General features: G+C 41.9%; 1 protein-coding gene, 1 long non-coding RNA gene and 1 pseudogene across 3 annotated transcripts; 2 read left to right on the forward strand and 1 right to left on the reverse strand.

Moving 5' to 3' along the window:
- Positions 1-994: 994 nt before the first annotated feature.
- Positions 995-3,271, reverse strand: LOC130184697 (uncharacterized; annotated as a pseudogene).
- Positions 3,272-3,363: 92 nt separating this feature from the next.
- Positions 3,364-4,952, forward strand: LOC130185374 (uncharacterized). The gene is made up of 2 exons (XR_008830144.1): positions 3,364-3,503; positions 4,573-4,952. It is a non-coding gene; the product is annotated as an uncharacterized LOC130185374 (long non-coding RNA).
- Positions 4,953-10,347: 5,395 nt separating this feature from the next.
- Positions 10,348-21,872, forward strand: gps1 (G protein pathway suppressor 1). Of its 2 annotated transcripts, none has more exons than XM_056400969.1 (14): positions 10,348-10,510; positions 12,201-12,293; positions 13,010-13,191; positions 15,234-15,398; positions 16,380-16,515; positions 16,757-16,834; positions 17,064-17,124; positions 17,309-17,394; positions 18,593-18,687; positions 18,848-18,953; positions 19,074-19,154; positions 19,392-19,529; positions 19,618-19,752; positions 21,472-21,872. In XM_056400969.1, the coding sequence occupies exons 1-14, from the start codon at positions 10,478-10,480 to the stop codon at positions 21,544-21,546; spliced, it is 1,464 nt and encodes a 487-aa protein (XP_056256944.1). In that variant the 5' UTR covers positions 10,348-10,477; the 3' UTR covers positions 21,547-21,872. The 2 variants fall into 2 exon arrangements, with proteins under 2 accessions (XP_056256944.1, XP_056256945.1); XM_056400970.1 differs by lacking the exon at positions 10,348-10,510 and adding an exon at positions 11,132-11,461.
- Positions 21,873-23,807: the final 1,935 nt, after the last annotated feature.

The following is a 23,807-nucleotide window of genomic DNA, read 5'->3' on the forward strand; positions in this document are numbered from 1 at the left end:
AAATAAAACGCGAAAAGTGCAAAGATGACTAAGAGCCATGAGTTTGTGTTATCTAAAGAGGGACAGAGGAAGGGAGGTTGGTGTGTGTGTCATGCATGGCACAGAGAGGCCAGGATTCACACCTTAGTGATAATCAGTCCTTTTGATTGTTACTTGTCTTATACAAGAAATAATCAAATATAATTAGACAAAGTCTTATTGTTACAAACTGGAGATTTTGCCTATATTCTCCAGTTGCCTGGTGTCCATTGGTTGATCCTCTGGAGCTGACCCTTTGACCTTTGGTCTGGTTCTGTGTCGTGCTAAAAGCATGGTCTGTTTGTGGAAGAGGGGTCCTTTGTCTCTGTTTCCTATCAATCTGATAGTTTAATGGTGGGAAGAGTCGCAAAGTGTCAATTGTGGATCTGTAACTCTGCATGTCCTTATAATGAACTTCCTTAATGGCTTGTGACTGATGCCAGACCACGTATGTACGCTACACCTCCATACTGTCACAGCTGAGTATGAAGCAAACATCTGAACTCAGCTTCAGTGTTAACGACAGATGAGTAGGAAACAAAGTTTAGATATTAAAACAAACCTAAGTTTATTAAAAGAAGCTGTATATTAGAATTAAATTATGGGTGGAGGGGGAGTGTGATGGACATTAAGTGGGGGGTAACGGGTGGGTGAGCTCAGTGGAGTGGATGTGACTTTAAGAGAGACTTCAGGTCAGATGGAAACAACTTTTAATACTTGCCAGTGTTTTTCACGCAGCTGATAAAATGTCTGATAGAGATGATGGTTCGGAAGTGATGGAAGTGCGCAAGTCTGTGGTGATGGGTCATATTGTGGAGTCATGGCTTCTTGCACATGTTTTATTTTGCAGAAAGAATTTTCCTCAAGCTAGAATAGAATACTTTTAAAGTTCAGTAGTACTGTAATACACCTCAAGGTGCAACCTGGACACATCATCAGTGACGCTCCCGGGATCATAGGGTGTTTCGGGTCTTAGTCAGACACCCTCACCCGGGCGACCCAGCCGGGGGTGATCAGTCCCCCGACTGTGTCCAGGTAGCGCACTACGCCACGCCTCCCCCCTCTTCAAGTTTTTGATGGCTCTTCGCCTGTGCAGTCCACAAATCCCAAGGAGCCCCAGGATCCAGTGTAAGGACTTGCCTGCAAAACCCCCGCAGCCCACATCAATAGGCTCGCAGCAGGCCTTTCACCCATTCCTCCGGCACTCAGCCACAAGATCTGCATACTTTGCCCTCTTCCTCTCCTGAGCTTCCTCCATTCTGTCCTCCCAGGGGACAGTTAGCTCAAGGAGCACCACCTGCTTGCTGACTCCGGACATCAAGACCATGTCTGGTCGATGTGTGGTGGCTGCGATGATGTCTGGGAATCGCAACTGCCTCCCTAAGTCAACCAGGAGCTGCCAGTCCCTTGCTGTTGTGAGCAGGCCCCCCTGAGTCTTCTTGGAGGGTTGAGGTTTCTTCCCTGCTCGGACAAAGGCAATCGTGCTCTTGGTTGGGTGTTGCCGCTTGCTGGTGTTGATGCCAGTGCAGATGGTGTCTGCTATTGCCCGCAGGACCTGGTCGTGGCGCCAACAATACCTGCCATCTCCCAAGGCCTTTGAGCAACAGCTGAGGATGTGTTCTAGTGATCCTCTTTTCTGACAAAGCTGGAACACAGGTGAGTCTATCAGGCCCCAGGTGATCAGGTTAGGAGGGCTTGGGAGGACATCGTAGACTGATTGGACCAAGAACTTAAACTGGTGTGGCTCCGCCTTCCAGAGTTCGGTCCAGGTGATCTTGCGGCCAGCTATGTGCTCCCACTCGGTCCAGGCCCCCTGCTTGCTCATGCCCACCACTCTGCTGAAGCGAGCCTCCTCCACCTCGGCGCGCACCTCCTCCTGGATAAGCTTTCGCCTTTCCTTTCCTCTGGCTCTGCTTGGTTTTGGGTTGCTACCCAGCCCAGCCCGACCAGTAGCAACGGTTCCCACCAGGGTCCTGTGCCGCAGCCTCGCCTCTGCTCGCTCTACTGCATCCTGGGCCCGCCACTTCCTTCCTGTTCTGACCGCCACACCTGCTGAAGATACTTTTCCATCAGCAGAATCTCTGTAGAGCAGGACTTCTCTGGCCCGGGAAACCTTGAACTCCTCTGCCAGACTGCTGAAAGGGAGCTGCAGCTTGGTGTTGTGCCCAAACAAAGCAATGCTGCTTAGGCTTCGTGGCAGGCCCAGCCACCTGCGCAGGGATGAGCTGATCTTCCTCTCAAAACCCTCCACCATGGTCACTGGGAATTCGTACATCAACAGCTGCCAGAGGACAAGAGGCAGGATGCCATGCTGATAGATCCAGGCCTTGAACTTCCCAGGAAGTCCTGACTTGTCCACAGCTGAGAGCCACGTGTTGAGGTTATCGCTGGTAGCTTGACGCGCAGCAGTATCCTTCAGATCGCTGGTGAAGAGCTTGCCCAGGCTCTTCACTGGCTTTTCTGACACAGAGGGAATTTTGGTGTCTCCCAGGCTGAAGCGGAAGCGGTTGGTTACCTTCCCTTTCCTCAGGACTAAGGACCTGGACTTGGCGGGTTTGAAACTCATTCTTGCCCAACTAATGAGTCGATCAAGGCCTTGAAGGAGCCATCTGCATCCAGGCACTGATGTTGTGGTTACCGTGAGATCATCCATGAATGCTCTAATCGGGGGTCGCCGGGTGCCAGATCTGGACAAAGGGCCTTTGCACTCTATTTGCGCAGACTTCATGAGCATATTCATGGCCAGTGCAAACAGGGACAATCTGATGTTGAAGTGCCAGAGGACATCCTCAGACTAAAGTTGTTATAGTAGTCGAGGACGAGGTTGCAGACCTTCTCTGGGACATGGTATCTGCTCAGGGACAGTTCCACCAGTTTATGTGGAATCGATCCATCAGCATTGGCGAGGTCCAGCCATAGTACTGCCAAATCGCCTCTGCTCTCTCGCGCCTCACGGATCAGCTGTGTTACCACGCCTGTGTGTTCGATACACCCTGGAACTCCTGGGACTCCTCCCTTCTGCACAGAGGTGTCAATATAGGTGTTCTTCAGGAGAAATCCCATGAGGCGATTGGAAACGATCTTGAAGAAGGTCTTGCACTCAACACTAAGGAGGGAGATTGTCCTGAACTGCTCGATGTTACTTGCGTTCCTCCTTGGGAATCCATACTCCCTCTGCGTACTTCCACTGCTGAGGTACCTTCCCTTTCGGCGGCGTGGTGAGGCGCCTGTCCAGCCGCGTGTCCAGCGGCATCAGGAACTCGTTCCGCAGGAACGGAGCGCCGTCCGGTACCCGCCGTGGCCAAGCGCAGAGGTCAGCCGCCGGGCTGCCTGTTGCTCCGCAGGCGGAACAGGTGGTCGTTGCTATGGCAACCATGGGACCGCAGGAGAATACCCCGCACATTGTCTCCTCGGTGGCGGGCTGTGACATAGAGATGCCGCACACAACTACAGAGAGCTCACCTACATAAAAAGTAGGCGGACAGGTGAGGCCTGACGCGCAACACTGACTGTACTGTGGCTGTGGCTGCTGCCAGATGACACAACACAAAATACACAGCTGAAATGAGCACGAGGTTCATTGTAACTGTTTGAGCCCTGAGCTCCATTTAGACCAAAACACTTGGTAATGAAACCTTTCTTCCTGCCTGCGCACGTGCACTGTAACATATATAATGTAGATTTAACAGGTTATTTTCTCTGTAGGTTATTGTAGATTAACTTCACGTCTAACTGTTGATTTTCTGTTTAAGAGGCCTCTTCACTCTGCCACAAATACAGCTCTAAAGATATGCTAATGATTTTTAATTAACATTTTTATGCTGTGTTTTATTTTATATTTAAACACAAAAACTGTTGATTTTATATTTCGAAATATATTCAAATAAAAGAAGCAGACTGTATAAAACCATGTGCCATAGGTGTGTAGGCTGAATGTAAAATCCCCCACAGGTCTGTGATATCAGTGGTGCTCAAACACTGGCAACACATAGTCTCAACACAATATTATAGGAATGAAGCTAAACTAATTTAACATAAGCCATTACTATTACAGTAATATTTTACATACCAGTGAATATAAGAAGGTGAATATTAAGACAGCAACAAAGTATTTGTGTTTCAATATGAAACCTGCTAAAACAAGCATGTTCAAATATACTGGAATCATAATCCTGTTTTAAATGTATTTGTTGAAAGATTTAAAATTGAGTAAATTATCTTTATTCAATAGTTTATCCTAGAATCCTAAAACTATGGAGAAGAAAAAAGAAAAACTTCCCCCTTCCTGAGTTTATGTCATTTAACTGTGCAACTGAAACGAGTACCTGTGGCTGTGGCAGAACAAAGCTCTTATCAGTGGATAATCATTAACCACAGTTCGCTGCTCACCGAGAGACAAGCCCTCAGTTTAAACACTATCAGGCTCACCTGAAACTTCCCGGTCATCCACACACTGATGGAAAGGTGTCTGATGAAATAACTCAAACATCAAACTCATCTCCATTCTGTACACAAACTTTAATAACAATGTTGTTTTCATTTCCTCTCCCACAGATATTTTGTTATTAGTTTCTTGCAGCACTGAACAGAGGCGAGCCTGCACTACACTGTCCTGAGCCGTCTACAGTTGACTCCAGTTGATGTTCAGGTTTTTTTTTTTTTTTTTTTACAGTTTGTGTTTAATGAGAAATGATTCATAATTGATCAGGATGTATGGAGGAGGTGTTAGCAGCTGGACATAGGTGTCATGTTTTTAATCAGTACGTCAGACGTCTGGCAGTTTGGACTTGGATCAATACAGACAACGTATTCATAATGTGATGACAGCTGCACACTGTTATATAAACTATGAACAGCATCTTTATGTCTCTGTTTGTTGGAGAAATCATCATTTTTATGTTGAAGTAAAATAAACATTGTGTCGACCAGAATAACTGTTGCCCTGATGGTTCATCCAATCACCTGCCGAGTATTTTTTGAAAGCACCTGTTTCTAACGAAGCGTTCCAGGTGGTTCTGTGTTACAAACCAAATGTTGCGTCAGGTCAAGGTTTACTGTGGGGAGGCCACGTCCTATATTCACCTTGTTAAAGTAACGTCCCTTTACAAGCGCCACCCACATAATCTGAAACAGTGAATCAAATTTGATTCAAACTCACTGACCGTGAGTTGTTTGGCCTGGTTTGTCTTGAGCTTCTCTAACAGGAACTTTTCAGTCACAGTTGGCAACTACTCTTTTGTCCAACTGGTGTGTTGGCTGCACTTATATAGAGCTTTCCTAGTCTCAAAGTGTTCTACACTGCAAGCCACATTCACCCACTCATTCATACATTACTTCTACTATACATGCACACAGGGGTGGACAGTAACAAAGTACATTTACTTCAGTACTGTACTTAAGTATATTCTTCAGTATTTGTTCTTTACTTGTTCTTACCTTTTTTTGTAAACGTCTTACTTTTACTCCTCTACACTTAAAGACTAATATTGTACTGTTGACTCCTCTACATTTCTATGAAGTACTTTTACTTTGAAGCAGAGCTGTTAGTCAGTGAAATGAATTTGTTTTATTTTGAAAATGTGATACATCATACACTGTGTTCATCACAGGAGCAAAACCAATCACAGCAAACTCCTCCACTGTCAGTCATGTTTGAACTTGTTAGTGGTGTCTCCATGGCTCATCTGGTAAAATACCACCTGGAAATAAAGAAACATTCATTTAGTTTGAAATGTTTTCTGTGTTTACCAAGACCAGTCTTCATCACTGACTAAAAAAAGAAATATGAAAACAACAAAGGCTCCTTTAGCTGATTCAGTTGTGTTCTACAGTCAGTCAGTCAGTCAGTCAGTCAGTCAGTCAGTAGGTTGTTTCAGAGTCATTAGGTTCTGTAAATGTAGAACAATACAACAATGTGTTGACATAAAAATGTACTTTTGAATACTTCAGCATCTTTAAAATCAAGTACTCCAGTACTCAAGTAAAAATGTGACTGAACAACTTTCATATCTGACCTGGAGGAGCTATACTCTGACAGGAGCTTTTTTTCCACCTGGGCACACGCACTCATACACTGATGGAACAGCCATCACTGGACTGGAGGAGGAGCTGGGAATCAAACCAACGACCTTCTGATAAGTGGATGACCCGCTCTACCTCCATAGCCACAGCTGCCATAATCACATAATCAGCCACAACAACCTTCCCTCGACTACTGATTCATGAAATCTAGAGATGGATGGACCAAAACTTCCTGCAGCTGAAATTCAACACAAACTTGTCTTTCAGCTTTTGTAACTTCCTGGTTTCACTACTGTAACACACTTTTCTCTGGCTTATATTTAATCATCCGACTGCAGGTCTCAACCCACTGAGTCAGACAAATAACTACTAGCTAGACTATTGAATTATTGATGTAAATATGTTGATTGAAGTGGAGTTTATGTGAGACCACAAGTGTCCTAGGTAAGGAGTGGGAGGGTAAGGATAACTACATAGACGTGTCTGACTGTGCAACTGAAGCACCATGGATGTCAATAGCTTGCACCATTTTACAAATGATGTGGTGTTCTTTCTGAGGCCTGAAATGAAAAATACATTGATTCATACCTTCCTCACTTTTAACTGAGTATAAGCAGCATAATAAAAGCAACCGGCTGAGCACCCACACCCCTCAGGTGATAAAGCAGAAGCAGCTTCTCTTGTGATAATAGCAGTAAATGTGTAAATGTGGATCAAGCTTTCAGCTCTACTCGTGTATACAGTGTGACCCTTACACTAGACACTATGGTCATGACTCCTCTTATTATATTACTGTATGTTGGGAATTACAATTACATGATTCAAGGGGGGAATGCAAATATGTAATGTGATCAATAAATGTGAGCTGGTGACTGCTGTGGAAAAATAGGTGTAGCTGGCAACAGGTCTCCTCGTTCCCACTCATGGAGATAACAAGCCTCAGTGTCCAACCTTTGGAACCAGCTTCACTTTATTATTCTGCTTTTTCCTCTAACTGTATCTGTACTTACATTATCAATTCTACCAGCAAGTACACTGCAAACAAGTCTATTCAATCACTTGCAATAATTTAACACACCATCTGTGCAATATTTGTTTTTTGTTATATTTAAATATCTAATTGTAGATATTATATTATCATAAAATGTATCTTTTTAAAGTATTTGATCTCGTCATTTTGCAGTTTTTCTTTCTTGAACTGTCACGTTGCTGCTGTAATACTGCAAATTTCACCACATTGGGACTAATGAAGGAATATCTTATCTTAATGTTGAAGGGAGTGTTGACATATTTACCATGACAATGCATTTCTTCCAGATGTGGAAAAGTAAGTCCTACTTAAACAAACATGCTGAGAGAATATTGCATTAAATGGAACAAAAGACACTAACAGGAAGAAAACAGCTGAGCTAGAGATGGTGATGAGTTTTACAGGATGAAGCGCATTGAATCCCACAGGGCAGAAAACTGATGCACTGTCTTCATGACTTAAAACCATACACATAAAATGGAATTCATGGGCGGGGCCATTTTCACCAGTATTTTGGAAATACTGAGGTCACAAGCCACCGCCTGGTACAAGGTATTTGGATTGTGCTGAAACTGTTCCTGTAAAATCAATTGACCTTTTCCACTACAGACATTTTCACTTGTCACAGTAGGGAAAGTGCAAGTGTTATTTATAAGAGGTGGCTTCATTAAATTTAGGTGTCCCAGTAAGCGATACTGGTGAGCCAGCATGCACAATACCAGGGCCCTGAAACTTAAACTGAGCATGAAGCATTATTAATGATATTAGTAAAATGTGTTGTTTTCCTGCTGTGGTGAGTGAAAATGTCTGCTGTGGAGAAAGCTCCATCTTCTTTCTCTCAGTGTCATCAATAATAAATCTAATACAGATCTGTAGATTTGTATGACTCTTTAGTCTCCATTGTACAATGCTTGATACAGCCAGATGGCTCCTACTAGATAGAAGACGATGTCAGTAACACATCCTGGTCAGCTCCTCTTAATGGTCCCCTTAGTCTCTGTCGGTTCCATCTGACTGGGATATTTCACCAATATGTATTTGATCTTTGTCTTCAGTAGTTACATTTTTTCAGTAATGGTGAAACTGTTTGTTAAATGTATTTTTGACTAAAAAGTTATATTTAGCCTAAAAAAATATATCAGAATCAACCTTAAAGTAAATCTGTAACTTTTCCACATTAAAATGTCTAAAAACAACCAGACCTATGTTCTATATGTTGTTGAGTTGTGTTCTTACATTATCACAAATGTTTCCATCAATTCTCAAACCAGAGAATGGTAACAGTACGTGTCATTGGTCTCCTGTCAATGACATCATATCCTCTATGATCATGTGTCAGTGTGTTTGTCTGACAGAAGTTCAACCTTGACATAGTTTTAAGCGACTTACACTTTTTACACGTTGGTGGTTTTCAGCTCTATATTTGAACCAGATGAATGATTTTAGTCATCAGACGTCTGGATCTGAAGTTATCAGAGAAACAAGCTGAGGAAATGTTAGACAGCTCAGCTCCCAGCTGCTGGAGACGTCCTGTCCTATATCCACTGAACTGTGTCGGTGAAACACTAATTTTAGATGTGAAACTATTTTATTCAGTGTTTTTACTAGTTATAATCCCCTGGTCTGGAGAGGAAGACACCTCTGTGGATAATTCAGTTCCAGCTAAAAATCTCCTGAACCACTGATACCTTTAGGAATCCGAACTGGGAGAAGTTTATGGTAATGGTGGTAAAGACAATGACTCCCATGATTCCACGCTACCTCATAACATCACCCAACAATGTCTTTTGTTATTTTTTTGATTTAGAGACCCCTAGTGGCAGAAGTTACAGACTGTGTGTGTTTAAAGTAGGTCTTCTTAAAAAGCCTAGTCTTGATGCAGGTGTGTTATAGAGCTGTGTTGAACCCCAACCCCAGCTTTCTCTCCAACATCCTCAAGGAAGCAGTCACCAATCAGTTGTGTGACTTTCTACAGAATAATAGGTTTATTTGAGGATATTCAGTCAGAATTTATATGCATTCTAGCACAGAGACAGCACTGGTGAAAGTTACAAATGACCTTCTAATTGCATCGTACAAAGGACTCTGTACTTGTCTTGTTAGTGCTGCATTTGAAAATAATAACCACTGCATCCTATTACGGAAACTATCCTACTGATTCATTTTAGTTTGTACATGGTAACGAGGAATCCTCCATGCAAGCAAAAGTTAGACATAGCATGTACGATATATGATCAGCAATTCTCTACTATTAAACATAGACAAAATTGTTATTGTACTTGGCCCCAAGAACCTCAGAATCACATGATCTAATAATATATGACATTTTTGATCAAGTCAAAATTATACAAAGTCAAAATTTTGACTGAGGCTACTTAAATGCACCATCTGTAATTTCTGCCTCTAGGGGTCTCTCAATCAAAACAATAGTGATGATGGTGATGACATGATATAGCGTGGGATCATGGGAGTTGTTGTCTTCACCACCATTAACATAAGATTCTCTCGGTTTGGATTCCTTCAGTGTTAGTGGTTCAGGAAATCAAACAGACCCGGTGATTCTAACCGTTAAAAACACTGAATAAAGCAGTTTCACATTTAAAGTCAGTGTTTGAGCGACGCTGTACGGAGGACAGAGACATCAGGGAAGAGTTGGAGCTGAGATTGATGCTAACCTTTGTTCTGATTGTTTCTCTGATAACTTATGAACCAGACATTCAGCAGGTTTTTACCAGCAGCTGAATTATCCACAGAGGTGTCCTCCTCTCCATAACAAACACACCAGGAGATTAAAATCAGTAAAAACACCCAGAAAGCAGTTTGACTTTAAAAATCAGAGATTCACCGACGCGCTTCAGTGACACAGGACAGGACGTTTCCAGCGACTGGGAGCGGAGCTGTCTAACATTTACTCAGCTTATTTCTCTGACAACTTGTGCAAAGAGAGCCAGTGTCACCCACATTTACAGAATTTTTCTTTGAAACCATACAAAAAGCCAAATCCTGTGTTACCTCATTACATGGCCTTGTCTTAAAGATTGTCCCAGTGTCAAAATGTCTTTCCAAATGTTGCATAATATAATGCATAATAATGCATACTTGATGCGCTTAATGAAATAACTACAGTAAACCTGTAACATTATTCTTGACATTGTTTTATCAGAGAAAAACACTGCAACAAAAGTAGGGGGTTTAGATCTGCAATGTCAGTTCATTTACAGTCCACCACTGTGTGGAGTGGTGAAACTGCGCCCTCCAGCGAGCCGTAGCGAAGTACCTCTCCTCAGAACTGGAACCGGTCAGACCAACCCACCCAAGTTCGGCTGCTGGGGTGCACGCCATACGTCAACATCTTTACATTATAGTTTCCCTAAAACGACACCGACACCGAAGTCAGAGAAAAAAAAGATGCCTTTGCCTGTGCAAGTGTTTAACTTTCAGGTGAGTCGAAGCCACTGCTGTTTGTGTCTGTATGTCAACAGATTCATGTATCCTCAGAACCAGTAGCTAGCAGTTAGTTAGCTAGACTAAGCTAAATAACCTGCTGTTATCGTGGTAAGAGATTGCAACTTAAGAGCACGCAGCACTATTTGCTCCTAATGTTGTATTAAGCACATGAATCATTTGCGAAGAATCACCTTTAAAATTCAGCTTTAAAACTGGTTGATATTTTTGCTAACGCTATCTCTCTCTACCCTGGTTACAGTGCATCTTAGTGCAAGAAAACGAAGGAATAGCTAATGAAGGATACATTTATTGAGATACTGCTTGGAGCATTGGTTTATGACAAATTGAGGAATGACCCCCGAAAATCCTTGAAACGTTTTAAATGCATGGATGTCTGTTAGCTAACCATACTACTTGAAACTGACAGACTAAGGCTAACAACTGGTTGAAGGCCTCCACTGGCTAATAACATCAACAGTGACGGTAACGTACACCAGCTAAACAACAAATGGCGCTAGTTGTTAGCTCGTCCAGAGGAACAGACATCGTAACATTGATTCTTTAGCTGATACAAAACACACCGTGAACTGATGAACGGCTTGTGTTCATTATTCAAGCATGAAGCTAACGACAGTTAGCATTGCCAAGCTAGGTTCCTGACATTAGCAGTTTGTCATATCAGTTCTTAACGACAGTTTATGTTGCCGCATGTGTAGCGGTTGATACTATTTTAGCAAGAGCCTCCTCTTACTTAAAGGTTGTATTATTTCGCCGTCAATAATTAATGTCTGAATGCCCAGCAGTCAGTCAGTCTGTTAGCGTGTTAAGAAGCTAACATAGCTAACTCAAGCTAACGTCCCTTTAGGAATCCAGCATGGACATTTAACTTTCTTATTGTCAATTATACATCCTGTTCAGAAAGACTTGAGGCCTGTTGTGAGTAACGTAAGTATTTCACATGATTATAAATGCAGTATTTCAGTCAGACATGACCTACTTCTCTCCTCTCTTCTCCTCTCCTCGCTGCTTTGGCACCAGCAGTCTTACATTACTTTTAACTTTTTTTAGTTTCTTCATCATCAGACAAAAACCATACTAGCCTTAGGCTTATTGTAATTTGTAATTATTTCTAGTATTTGTACAGCTTGTTATATTCTAGGCATGTGATTGTGAATGTGACTTCCTGCTGTCACTGTAAACCAACTTACCCGCAGGCATGTTACAGTTTCATCTCATCTCATAGTGGTCGCTTAACTTCAATTTTTTAACTTCATGAAGCAGGTTATCCAGGACGGCCGGTTTTAGGCTCACTGAAGCAAGAAGCTCAAGAGAGCCAGGCCCCAGCTCCTGAAATGAGGTTTCATGTTTAGATTAAGAAGCCAGCATCGCCATGTACAACAGAGGTTAAGGCTGATAATGTTTATGAAGCTCAGCTCATGTAAACCATAGTTTGTTATGATTGTTATAGTTCACTGGTTGAGTCTAAAATCTTTCTTATTCCATTTTACAGTGTCACAGCATCATTGCTTATTGGAAAACTGACACTAGTCTTCTCAATGCTTATTAAATTTATGAGACCTTATTACAGTATTATGTGTTATCATTTTATGTTGATGTTATGAAGTTATGCTATTGGTCAGATGTTGCTCACAGCTGAAGCCTGTGCCTGGTGTTTTTCTCTCAGGGGTCTGTGGAGCCTATGCAGATTGATGCAGATCCCCAGGAAGACCAGCAGAATGCTCCCGACACAAACTACATAGTGGAAAACCCAACACTGGTACTGACCTGATAGACTTTCATTTGCTCACACTTTAACTTGATGGTGGTATACCAGTGATATATGCTACCAGTCAAAAGTTTTGTTTTCCACATTTTATTGAAATTCCAGAAGTTCAAGTCTAGTAAATAACATGATACAAAAAAGGTTTAGGTCACCAAAGACCAAAAAATCATGTAAATTTCATAGAAAGCAAACAATTCTTACAGGTTTATGAATTAAAAACTGTCTGCACAAAGCCAGTGTTGGAACAAACTGTATTACTACACACTCTGATGCATCAGTAGGACAGTAGCACTGTATATTGCTGTCAGAATGATGAGAAAAACAAACCTGCCAAACTGTATACATGTCTTGTATCAGGAACACATTTTGACATCAAAGTACACTGGTACAATTTGTTACTCTAAGGTATGCAAAAAGTTTGACTGGTAAAGTAACTGTTTGTCCACAATGATTATTTATGTGTTGCCTCTGTGGCAGTGATGTAAAGGAAAAATATAAAGGATTTAGTGGTCACTGGGGTCCAAGCCTGCCCCTTGCCCAATGATGATTTGACGATCTGTTGAGAAGCCAAAACCAACTGATGGAAACACAACTCATCTGTGGTTCTGAATGCCCTTACTTTACAAATTATAATGTAACCTGAACATTTCAGTGGTGTGGTTCTGACATGGTTTTAATGAGGTCTCTCACTTGTCGCTCATCTTGTGTAGGACCTGGAGCAGTATGCAACCAGCTACAGTGGATTAATGCGCATAGAGAGGCTTCAGTTCATTGCTGAGCATTGCCCTCAGCTCCGAGTGGAAGCGCTGAAGATGGCCCTCACCTTCGTCCAGAGGACCTTCAACGTTGACACTTATGAAGAGATCCACCGCAAACTTACCGAGGCCACACGGTATTACAGTTAATGAGCGCTTGGCATCAGGGCTTTCAGAGAAAGCCTTAGAGTGCAAGCTTGATTTGAGAAAACTGGTCATGTTAGGAAGTTTAGTGGTGTGCTCTTACCAAAGAGACTGATGTCTTGTTAGCTCTCTGTTAGCCTAAAATTAACATCTACACCCTTACTCTTACAGGAACTTAATGACCTGTAATTTAAAGGTAGAGTAAGTGATTCTAATCCAATACACTTTATGTCAAATTCAGTGAATATCTCCTGATAGTCTGTTAGCTGATCTGTTTGTGTGCTATAAAAATAAATCCAGTGTCCTACTCAAGTGGCTTGGACCGAAACACACAACACTATTTCAGCCAATCAGCAACAAAGGTTGTTTGGGAAAGGGAATAGCTGCATTAACATCAGTGAGTGTTGAAAGGCATGAAGACGGATGCAGAGGTTGCGCTGTTTCTGCTTTACATTTAGCTTTGCCATGCTTCACAGAGCCAATAGGTCAGTATTGTCCCATTTGCTAATGTTTGTGACAGCTAACCCCAACTAGTTAGTGAGTGAGCAGTTACTGGTGTCACTTTTGTGTGTCCGGTATCATTATATAACTAACCCACAGACATTTGGCTTACTCTCTACTTTACCAAGATGTGTTGTTGTGATGTTAGCTGTAGTAGCAGGAGAGTTGTGAATATCACCGTCTGCACCTATGCTAGCTCTGGGAAACTGTCTCAACCTCTCTGCAAGTTAGCTTAGCAGCAGCAGCTGTAGCCTCAGTTTGCTGTCTCGTTGTTTGCTTTGTATAATGCCATTTATCCGTACAACATGCAAAGGGTTCTTTAGCCCTTGAGAACTTAAAACACAAGTTTGCTAGCACAGTGGATTTATTTGGATAGTTGCATAATTCAAGATGCTGTGACAAGTAATGTTAGCTTCCTTGTTAGCTCAGCTACAAACCTATGGTCCTCTCCTCCTTCAGCTAGTAGTAAAATTCACTTCCTTGCCGTTTAAGATGCTAAGGGGGCAGAGCTTCTGAAGGAGCATAAATTACCATGAATTATACTGATGTTTTAAGTCGGTGCATATATATGTGTGAAAAGAAAAGTAACAGCTATTTCAGTGATGCATATCCAAAATATTCTGGCTTGTAAAACAATGGAAATGTGGGGCAGAACCTAGTGATCTAATGTAGTGTTTTGTGTTAGCCCAGTCCTAGAATACACATGCAGCATTGCACACTTCCAATGACAAGTGCACAAAAAGGGCTGGTAAAGACACAAGTAAGGACTGTAGAAACTTCACTGGTCCTCGATTCAGTTCCAGTTCACAAGGTCCCATCTTTTATGACATTTCATACTCAACATGATATCGATTCAGTTGCAGATATTTCAGTTACAATACCAATTTTCCTTGGATGTGAATGAGATTCTCAAAGAAGTGATACTTTGAATTTTAAACCTCTGTTCTGGTGCATTATTAAAAATATTAATGTTTTCATTAAGAATGGACCCAAAGCGGTTACATTATAACAGGTGCCAATAAGTGCTTTCTTACGTGCAGAAAAGGTGGTGCAGAAATGGTACATACAGTATATCAACTCTTTTTTGCACATCTTACATATGGATTTGCTTTTGTCCAACTCTTTGCTGTCTTCATAGTTTTTAAATCTGAAACCCAACCACACATGTGCCTTTAGACCTGTGCCTTCAGTGAAGCCGCATCTGCCATGTTTTTGTGTCTCATGTAACCAGATCTTGTTGTGTGTGACTAACAGGGTTACAGCTTCACACATCCACAGGAAAAGGCCATACACTGTAAAAGGTTTATAGTAAAAGATCAACCTCAAGATTTTATGAATTGATATAAAATAATTTAAATGAAGATAGATTTTAATTAGAAAAATCAGTTTTTTTATCCAACCCAGCCATTATGTCTGCGAGGCCCAACTGCACCAAAGTCTGATGGCAGATGCATCACTTTTTCACACCTTTTCAATAAATTAGTCGACATCTAATATGAATTGTTTCGTTTGTATATTTTTTTTTAACCTCTAGGGAAGTACAAGGTGTGCCGGACACAGTGCCTGAAGGTGGGGTTGTTCCTCCTCCCCTGGACTCAGCATGGGCTGAGTCCACCAGGAAAAAGGCTCTGCTCAAACTGGAGAAACTGGACACTGATCTCAAGAACTACAAGGGAAACTCCATCAAAGAGAGCATCAGGTATGATGGAGGAAGCCATGGCGCTCTGAGTTTACCAACGACAGTGTTCTTAAAGAGATAAAGAACTCTTTCGTTTTCATGAGTTTCCAGTTTAACAAGAAGATTAAAATGTAATGAAGTTAGTAAATGTTAATGATACAACAGAGTATTAGAGCCACATAGATGAAAAAAAATTAAATTGAGATTGAGAATTAAATCATAATATTACGAGAATTAAAAATGTAAAATTTTAAGGGAAAAAAACCCCATAATTTTTAGGAATATTACATCAACCAATCAAACAGATGAAAGGACAGCCTGAGCTGCTTCTGTTTGTCTGTGTAACAACAGAATAGTCTCAGTTTCTTCACAATCTTTTCAATGTCCTGATGATGATGAGCCAAAAGATGAAGTTTCTCCTTATATGTGAAACTTGCCAAAGTAGAACTTCACAGGATGCTCCACGTCCCTCATTTTAAAGCTTCTGATATTTCCCCTCTAAAACAACACAAAACCTCAAATTCCAACTTTATTCTCGTAATATTCTGACCTTTTTTTCTTGAAATATCCAAATTATGAGTTTATTCTCAAAATCTCTTTTCTTTTTCTCTCAATGTATTATGGGATACAGCCAAGAACTGAATATTTAGGTTAGGATTGCGTTCGGTATACAACCGTAAATGACACAGGCACTGTGTGTGTTCAGAACAGCAGCAGCAGTAAGGTGTACAGTAGAATTTACTGAGACCGAGATAAAACAATATACGTTGTAGCTACCAAAACACCTGAGCTTTACAGCTAAGCCTTTAAAGATACTAGCACAGACAGATGCTGCATAACAAGTGTGTTTGTGTTTTGTTCGTGTAGTTTTTCTGGCTTGATCATTAGAAACTTGGAGAGCCCAGCTGATTACTGGTCAGTCTCCTCTTGAACTGACCCACGGTCAGTTACCAACTCTTTATTTCCATCTCACCTTTCCTCATCTCTGTCCATCCTCCTCAGGAGGGGCCATGATGACCTGGGGGACCATTACCTGGACTGTGGTGACCTCAGTAATGCCCTCAAGTGCTACTCCCGAGCCAGAGACTACTGCACCAGTGCTAAGCATGTCATTAACATGTGTCTGAATGTCATCAAGGTGCTGGATGGAACCACAACGCTCTGCTTCATTTATGACATATATAACAATGTTACAACTACACTGGTTTAATTTACATATGAATATGTCTGTGTGTAAACCCAACGTGTTTATGAGTAGAAGTGGTTTTGTGTTTTGTGGCAGGAGAGTAGAGCGGGATAAAATCCACTGGGAGAGGTTTCAACAATTCACCTTCAGTAAACTGAGAATGTGAGTGACTGAATCCTCTCTGTGCCCACAGGTTAGTGTTTACCTCCAGAACTGGTCCCATGTGCTGAGCTACGTCAACAAGGCAGAATCCACACCAGAGATAGCAGAGGTGAGCACCAACCTCTCTTGTACCCCTGTGTCTGGACTGTGTTTAATATGTGAAGCCTTTAATGTGACTTTAAACACAGAAACATAAATGTTTTGGGGTGTGAGTGCTGTTACTAGAAAGATTGTTTGTGTTTGACAGTGAGAGGCACAATTCTTGTTTGTTTTCAGCCTTTCTTTGTTTGTCAAAGTTTGTTACAGGGGGGGTTGATGACATTTCTGTTTGTTTTTAGCAAAGAGGAGAGCGAGACAGCCAAAATCAAGCAGTTCTTACCAAATTAAAGTGTGCTGCAGGTAAGACATGGTTATGCTCTGTGATACTAACGCTCATGTCATCTCCAAGTTTGGATAAATATCAATGATTTATCTTAAAAGACTTATGACTTATGAGAGTAACAGCTCCCCTCAGCTTATACAATATACAGTATAGTGTTTGGTTATTATTATTTAAGTGTTCTCCTGTTTGTTGGTGTTTCAGGCCTTGCAGAGTTGGCTTCCCGAAAATACAAACCAGCTGCTAAGTGCTTCCTGCAAGCGTCCTTTGACCACTGTGACTGTCCAGAGGTGAGTTGATGTCAGCCACAGGAAGGGGCGGGCGATATGGTCTAAAACTAATATTTTTTCGCTTTTCAGTTCCCTCCGCTCCACATACATTCACACACGCCTCCTCACCTACGTCACACATGCGAAGAGTCTTCAGAATGGGCGGGGATGCGTTTCTGTGAGAGGGAGAGAGGGAGAGGAATGAAACGCCAAAGAGAACTTCATGCAGCGTGTTAAACCAATTATGTGACAATTTATACTCGGTGTTCGCGATATTGTCATTTTATACATCCCACGTGGAACAAGCTGCGATACATGGAGTATATTCCCCTGCCCACAGGTTTCTGAAGAGCAGTTTTGAAGCTCAGAGTGAGCTGCTCAGAGTGAGCTGCTCCATCGTCGTCATCTTGGCAGTGCCTGACTCCGCCCCTAACTCCCAGCTAATTCAAAAATGGACAAAGAGGAGTGGCGTGTGCAAAACTGTTTTCGTACCAGGCTTTAAACATGTTTCTTTCTGTTGTAAAGTTGGATATTTTAACATGGGAGTCAATGGGCCAGACTCTAGTGGTCATTAGAGGAACGTCACTATTCAGCCCCTGAGGTTGATGTGTGGTCTAGACTCAGCTCTCTGCAGTCTTTTAGCTGTAGCAGCAGCAGAGCTGCTAGTGCTCTCAGTAGAAAGTTTCCTGCCATTACAGATGGCAGACTACATGCTTTAAAAAAAACACTGATATTTACTTCTGACTTTCAGGTGTTTATGGTTGATGTCTGTCCATCTTTGGTTTTAGATGGATTTATAACACTTGCTGGAAAACTTTCATTGCAATTAACATAACAAGTTGTCGACCTGTCTCTCCTCTGTCCGGCTCTGTGTGTGTGGGGAGGGGCTAAGACACACATGGTGAAACAGGAAGCAGAGGAGAGAAACACCACTGTAAATAAAAGCAAAACACAGAAGAGATTCTCACACTGAATAGAAGAAAATGCAGATGAATTGGGCATCAAATATAAAATATTTTTAATATAATTTTTTTTCTTTGGTTGGTCCGTTGGGGGTATGTGCCCTCAAGGCAGTGGTAGGGAAAATACTGTGCGCTTTGGAAGCTAGGATAATGTTCATTTCATGAAGTTTTCCAGTGTACAGTTCTGTTGAAACCTGATTGTGTGTGTCTGTGTCTGTGTGTGTCTGTGTGTGTGTGTTGTGTGTGTCTTCCTGCAGCTTCTGTCACCCAGTAATGTAGCTGTATATGGAGGCTTGTGTGCTTTGGCCACATTTGACAGACAGGAGCTCCAACGCAATGTCATCTCCAGCAGGTAGGAGGCAGTGGTTTTACATACAGTGATTCATTTATTTACTTTACTAATTCAGTGTTCACGAAAAGAATCTAATTCTGTGGGAAACACTCAACTGAAAATTGTCTTAGTGCATCCAAAGAATAGAAGTGTGTACTCATGATCTTTTTTCTGTCCTCAGCTCCTTTAAGTTATTTCTAGAGTTGGAACCTCAGATCCGTGACATCATCTTCAAGTTCTACGAGTCCAAGTATGCGTCCTGTCTCAAGCTATTGGATGAGATGAAGGTTAGAGCAAAACCTTAGTGTTGAGGCTGCAGAGTTTATAGGAGCACGTGACATGGCAGTTCATTATGTGATCATTTTGAATCTATGTGTTGAGATGAGTGACTGTGGTATCCCCTGCAGGATAACCTCCTGTTGGACATGTACCTGGCCCCACACGTCAAGACCTTGTACAGCCAGATCAGGAACAGAGCCCTCATTCAGGTGAGTCAGACTGAGTACACCGCCTTCCTGCCTTCTACCTGTGAAGTAGACGATGATCCATGCTGCTTTAAATCACTGTTGCTATTACATTTAATATTATCAAGTTTCATTCTGCTTTCTCAAACAAAGTAGGTTTTGAAGAAAAAAATAATGAAATACTGTCTTAATAGCATGACAGACATGTGACAGGTGCGTATGTGTGTGTGTGTGCGCGTGTGCACGTGCATGTCTGTTCAGTATTTCAGCCCCTACGTGTCAGCAGACATGACTAAAATGGCTCAGGCCTTCAACACCACAGTAGCAGCTCTGGAGGACGAGCTCACACAGCTCATTCTGGAGGGGCTCATCAATGCACGGATCGACTCCCACAGCAAGGTGAGAAACTCACACAGACGACGACAGTGTCGAAATGAGTCATCTCTCATTAGAATCATTACAAACTGCTTCTCTTACACTTTCGTAGATTCTCTATGCGAGGGATGTGGACCAGAGGAGCACAACGTTTGAGAAGTCGCTCCACATGGGCAAAGAGTTCCAGAGACGGGCCAAAGCCATGATCCTCAGAGCTGCTGTGCTGCGCAACCAGATCCATGTCAAGGTAAAAAAAAAAGAAAGGTTTTTACCCCTCTTCATCACAGCTTCTACTGAAGTTATTCATCTCAGCAGCAGTTCAATATTTAACAGTTAGAAAACCACCCCGACAAAGTGGTGAATTCATTCTCATGTTGAGACTTCACTGTAAGTATTGTTCAATATGACAGTCAATGGTTTGAACACAGACTCTGAGGTAATCCTGAAGCTGGGAACACACTGCCTGTGTTGTGTGAGCGTGGTGGCTGCCGTCGCTGACCTGCTGCGGAGAATCACACGTGTGTGTGTTCACACCAGCTGCGTCGCTGCTGCTGCAACTCTGTTTCTCTACATAGAGTTTACAGGTTACTGGAATGTTGGATTTCTTGTCATTGTAATAAGGCCTGCACTATATGCAAAAAAAAAAATCATTTGGCGATTATTTTGGCAGAGATTGCGATTTCAGTCGGAATGATCGTTTTTGCATTTTCACTGAAAAAAACTCTGAAAATGATTTTGTTGAGTCTTGTACCAAACAAACATGTTTCCTTTATGTCTGGAGAATATGATGATGGGGCGTCTCTGTAGAACCACAACACTTATGGTGCTAACACTGAACAACATGTGACACATTTTAGCTTTATCAAGAAAATTACAGCTCCTGTGAATTGGATATTGCACTTGGCCATATTGGGATCTCAATTATATTTTGATTAATTGTCCATCTCTAGGTAAAACTATCAGGTTCAACTCATTATGACCAGTAGAGTATTTTGTCATAAAACACATCGGGAAGGATCTTTAACACAAACAGTTGTTAGATATTTCCATGTATTAGGACATGTGGACACCTGAGACAGATGACATTAGACTGTTGAAGCTTAATAATTATCTGGTGTAGCATCCTGACGAGTCTCACAGCTGAAGCACTGGTTTTGTTGAGTTTAGTGAACCAGAGAGTGTGGTCAGTTTGAATGGGGAATCGTGTCAGGAATCATGACTGTAACACATTTATGTTAAGGGATAATCCAGCAATTTTGGAATGCACAGATTGAAAAAAGAGTGGTTAGAATCTGTACAGTATTCTATAGTGGTCAGAGCGCAGCCTGACATCAGGGTTATTGTCTCAGACCTGACTGAGCTCACTCAGACACAGAAGATGCAGCAGTGATCCTCGGTGTGTGTAAACTGAAGGTGATGTGTGTCCCTTTATATAAGGTACAACACAAATAGAAAAGCAACCACAATCAGTGACCCGAAATACATGAAGTTCTGTCGTGTGTACATATACATGTTTATGATGATGTTTGCTTGTTAACGAATGGTTTAACTGGCTGTTAGTCACGAGTACATCACAACAACAGTACCAGTGGAAAAAGTACTGGACCTTGAGTTCAGGTTTTTTTTCTTAGTTGTTATTTCAATGGTCAAGAAGAACCCATGATGCTCAAAATTGTGAATTAATTTCTATATATTTACCATTAACATGGTGCATTGCTCTCCAGTCGTCCATCACATGTTGAAGTGAACTGATACAAGTCAAAGTGTGGACAAAAACACCAAGCTGTGTCTGTGTGAAGAAGAGGCTTCTCTACATGCTCTCATTTGTGAATCGTGATTATACCAAAATACTGATGCCAGTTCATTTAACAACTATATTGATGATTTAAAAATGATGAACACTGCACTGATATTAAACGGTAAACACTTGTCAGAGTGACTCACTCATGTCGCCTCCTCTCCTCAGTCTCCACCCAGAGAAGGCAGCCAGGGTGAACTGACACCAGCCAACAGCCAGACCAGGATGAGCACCAACATGTGAGGAGGAAGTCCTCTTCATAGTCTGCACCCTGACTCCGCTGTCAGCCACAGACACACATCAACACCAACCCAACCCCAACCATCCCACCTACAATGTAAAGACTCTGATGTTCTCTGATGATCTCTGTCGTCCCTAAAGACGATGTGGGGAGTAAAACCTTTTGTTAGTCTGATGGTTTGAACAGGATGAAAATGTTTTTTTGATGATAGTGCAGCACTTATGCTGTAAGTTACTGGTAGGAGATGCACTTTGTTCTGCTTACACATGATGGAGGCCTCATTAACAGAAACAACCTTTTAAAATAAAAACACCTACCAAAACATAAACTCACTGGTTGTTTTTATACTCGGCCCTTTTTTCAGTATAATATTCAACCAACAGGAGACTGGAACTTATTGATTTGGGCCAAATACGAGGAAGGATGGAGCTCTGATGTCTCCAGTGTACAGGTTAGAAGACGTCAGTGACATGGTTTTCTGTATTAACTGGTCATAAACTGTGATCTGATCTTCATCTAAGTCACAAATGTAGACAAACACAATGTGCTTGAGCTGATATCACACAAATAATTACATTCCATTGTGTCTTTATTGAACACAGCCATTAAACATTCACTGCTGTGGTGGAAACAGTCAGAGAACCTTTAATAACTGGTTGAACCTCATTTGGCTCCAATAACCTGAAACCAGCATCTCTACTGGATTCAGGTCTGGGCTCTGACTGGCCCGCTCCAGAAGGTGGATTTACTCTGATGTTCAGGGTCATTGTCCTGCTGCATCAGCAGCTTCTCCTCAGCTTCAGCAGGTGGACAGACACCCTGACATGATCCTGGAAGAGACCTTGATAAACTTGATGATGTGGAGCTGTCCAGGTCCAGAGGCAGCAGAGACCCAGATCATGATGCTCCCTCCACCCTGCTTCACCTCTGGGAGGATGTTTTCATGTTGGTGTGCAGAGATCTGTTTACACCACACATAGAGCTGATGTTCTTCACACAGTCCAACCTCAGTCTCATCAGTCCATCCAACATGTTCCAGTTGTGTTCTGGAGAGTCAAACTTCAGCTCAGTGATGCAGCAGCTTCCTCTGTGGTGTCCATGGCAACAGGACTCCATGCTCCATGTGCGGTGGACTCATGAACAGATATATGAACCAGCTCCAATGGTTCCTTTCAGCCTTCAGCTGTGACTCTGAGCTTCATCTGTGTAGAGCTGCTGCAGTGTCAGCTGACGTCACTGAATCATCTCCATCTGTAGACAGTCTGTGTGACTGTGGACTGATGAAGATCTGAACTCTGTGACCTTTTCAGCTTCATGTTCATCAACTCTACTTCATCCTCAGTCTCTGAGGTCTTTGTTGTGCTGTCTGGTTCACATCAGCTGATGTTACTTTAAGTGTCTGAGTGTTGTTTAGAAATCAAAGTGTCTCTAACCCAAACCTCTAATCTGGTTTCACTGACTGACTCCAGGTCTGATAACTCCCGACTCCAGTTAGCTCATATCATTAGTTGAGGTTCACACACGGTTTCAGCCGCACCATGAATGTTTGAATCATGTTTTCAATATGGACGAGAAAAGCACAATGATTTGTGTGTTATTGGTTAAAACACATTGTGTTTGTTGATCGGTCTGTTGAAGATGAAGATCTTATCATACATAGAAATTCATATTCAGTTCACTTGCCCTTTCTTGCCACTATTTGTGTTAAAAGAAAACTACAGTTGCTCTGTCAGACCCTTGAGCTGTAATATAAAGTATAAACTGGGTTGAAACTGCTGCAGCTGAACCTGCACCTGTGCAATGTACCTGAGGTCCAGCTTCATCCTGCTCCTCACCTAGTTCAGCTGAGGTTTACAGCCTGTGAGCTCAGGACCACGACACGTTTCTGCAGCTCCAATCATTCCATGAATCTTTCAAAAGTTTTCACCCTGAATTGTGTCATTATATTAAAGTAACACTACTACATGAACTGATGCAACTGTGCCATGACATTTAAAAGGTGTCACATCTTCCTTCATTCATTGTTGACTGCACATAGAGACTCACTAATTAAATGACAAGCGAATAGTCAATTCATATATGGACAATATGAAATGATACATACAGAAAAGTCTTTTTAACATTTTATGTTGCAGTTTTATGCTTTAAATCATTTAAAATCATTTTGCCCTCGTCAGTCTACACTCAGTCCTCCACAATGACAAAGTGAAAACAGAATTTAAAAACTGACATATCACATTGACACAAGTATTCAGACACGTTG

The sequence above is a fragment of the Seriola aureovittata genome, chromosome 17 (assembly GCF_021018895.1).
Source record: "Seriola aureovittata isolate HTS-2021-v1 ecotype China chromosome 17, ASM2101889v1, whole genome shotgun sequence".
NCBI lineage: Eukaryota > Metazoa > Chordata > Actinopteri > Carangiformes > Carangidae > Seriola > Seriola aureovittata.

Bases quoted from the DNA above. Each gene is read 5' to 3' on its own strand.
- gps1 (XM_056400969.1), top strand. From the start codon at position 10,478: ATGCCTTTGCCTGTGCAAGTGTTTAACTTTCAG. The intron at 16,835-17,063 runs GTGAGCACCAAC...GTTTGTTTTTAG, and splicing joins CCACACCAGAGATAGCAGAG to CAAAGAGGAGAGCGAGACAG. The intron at 19,155-19,391 runs GTGAGTCAGACT...ATGTCTGTTCAG, and splicing joins GGAACAGAGCCCTCATTCAG to TATTTCAGCCCCTACGTGTC.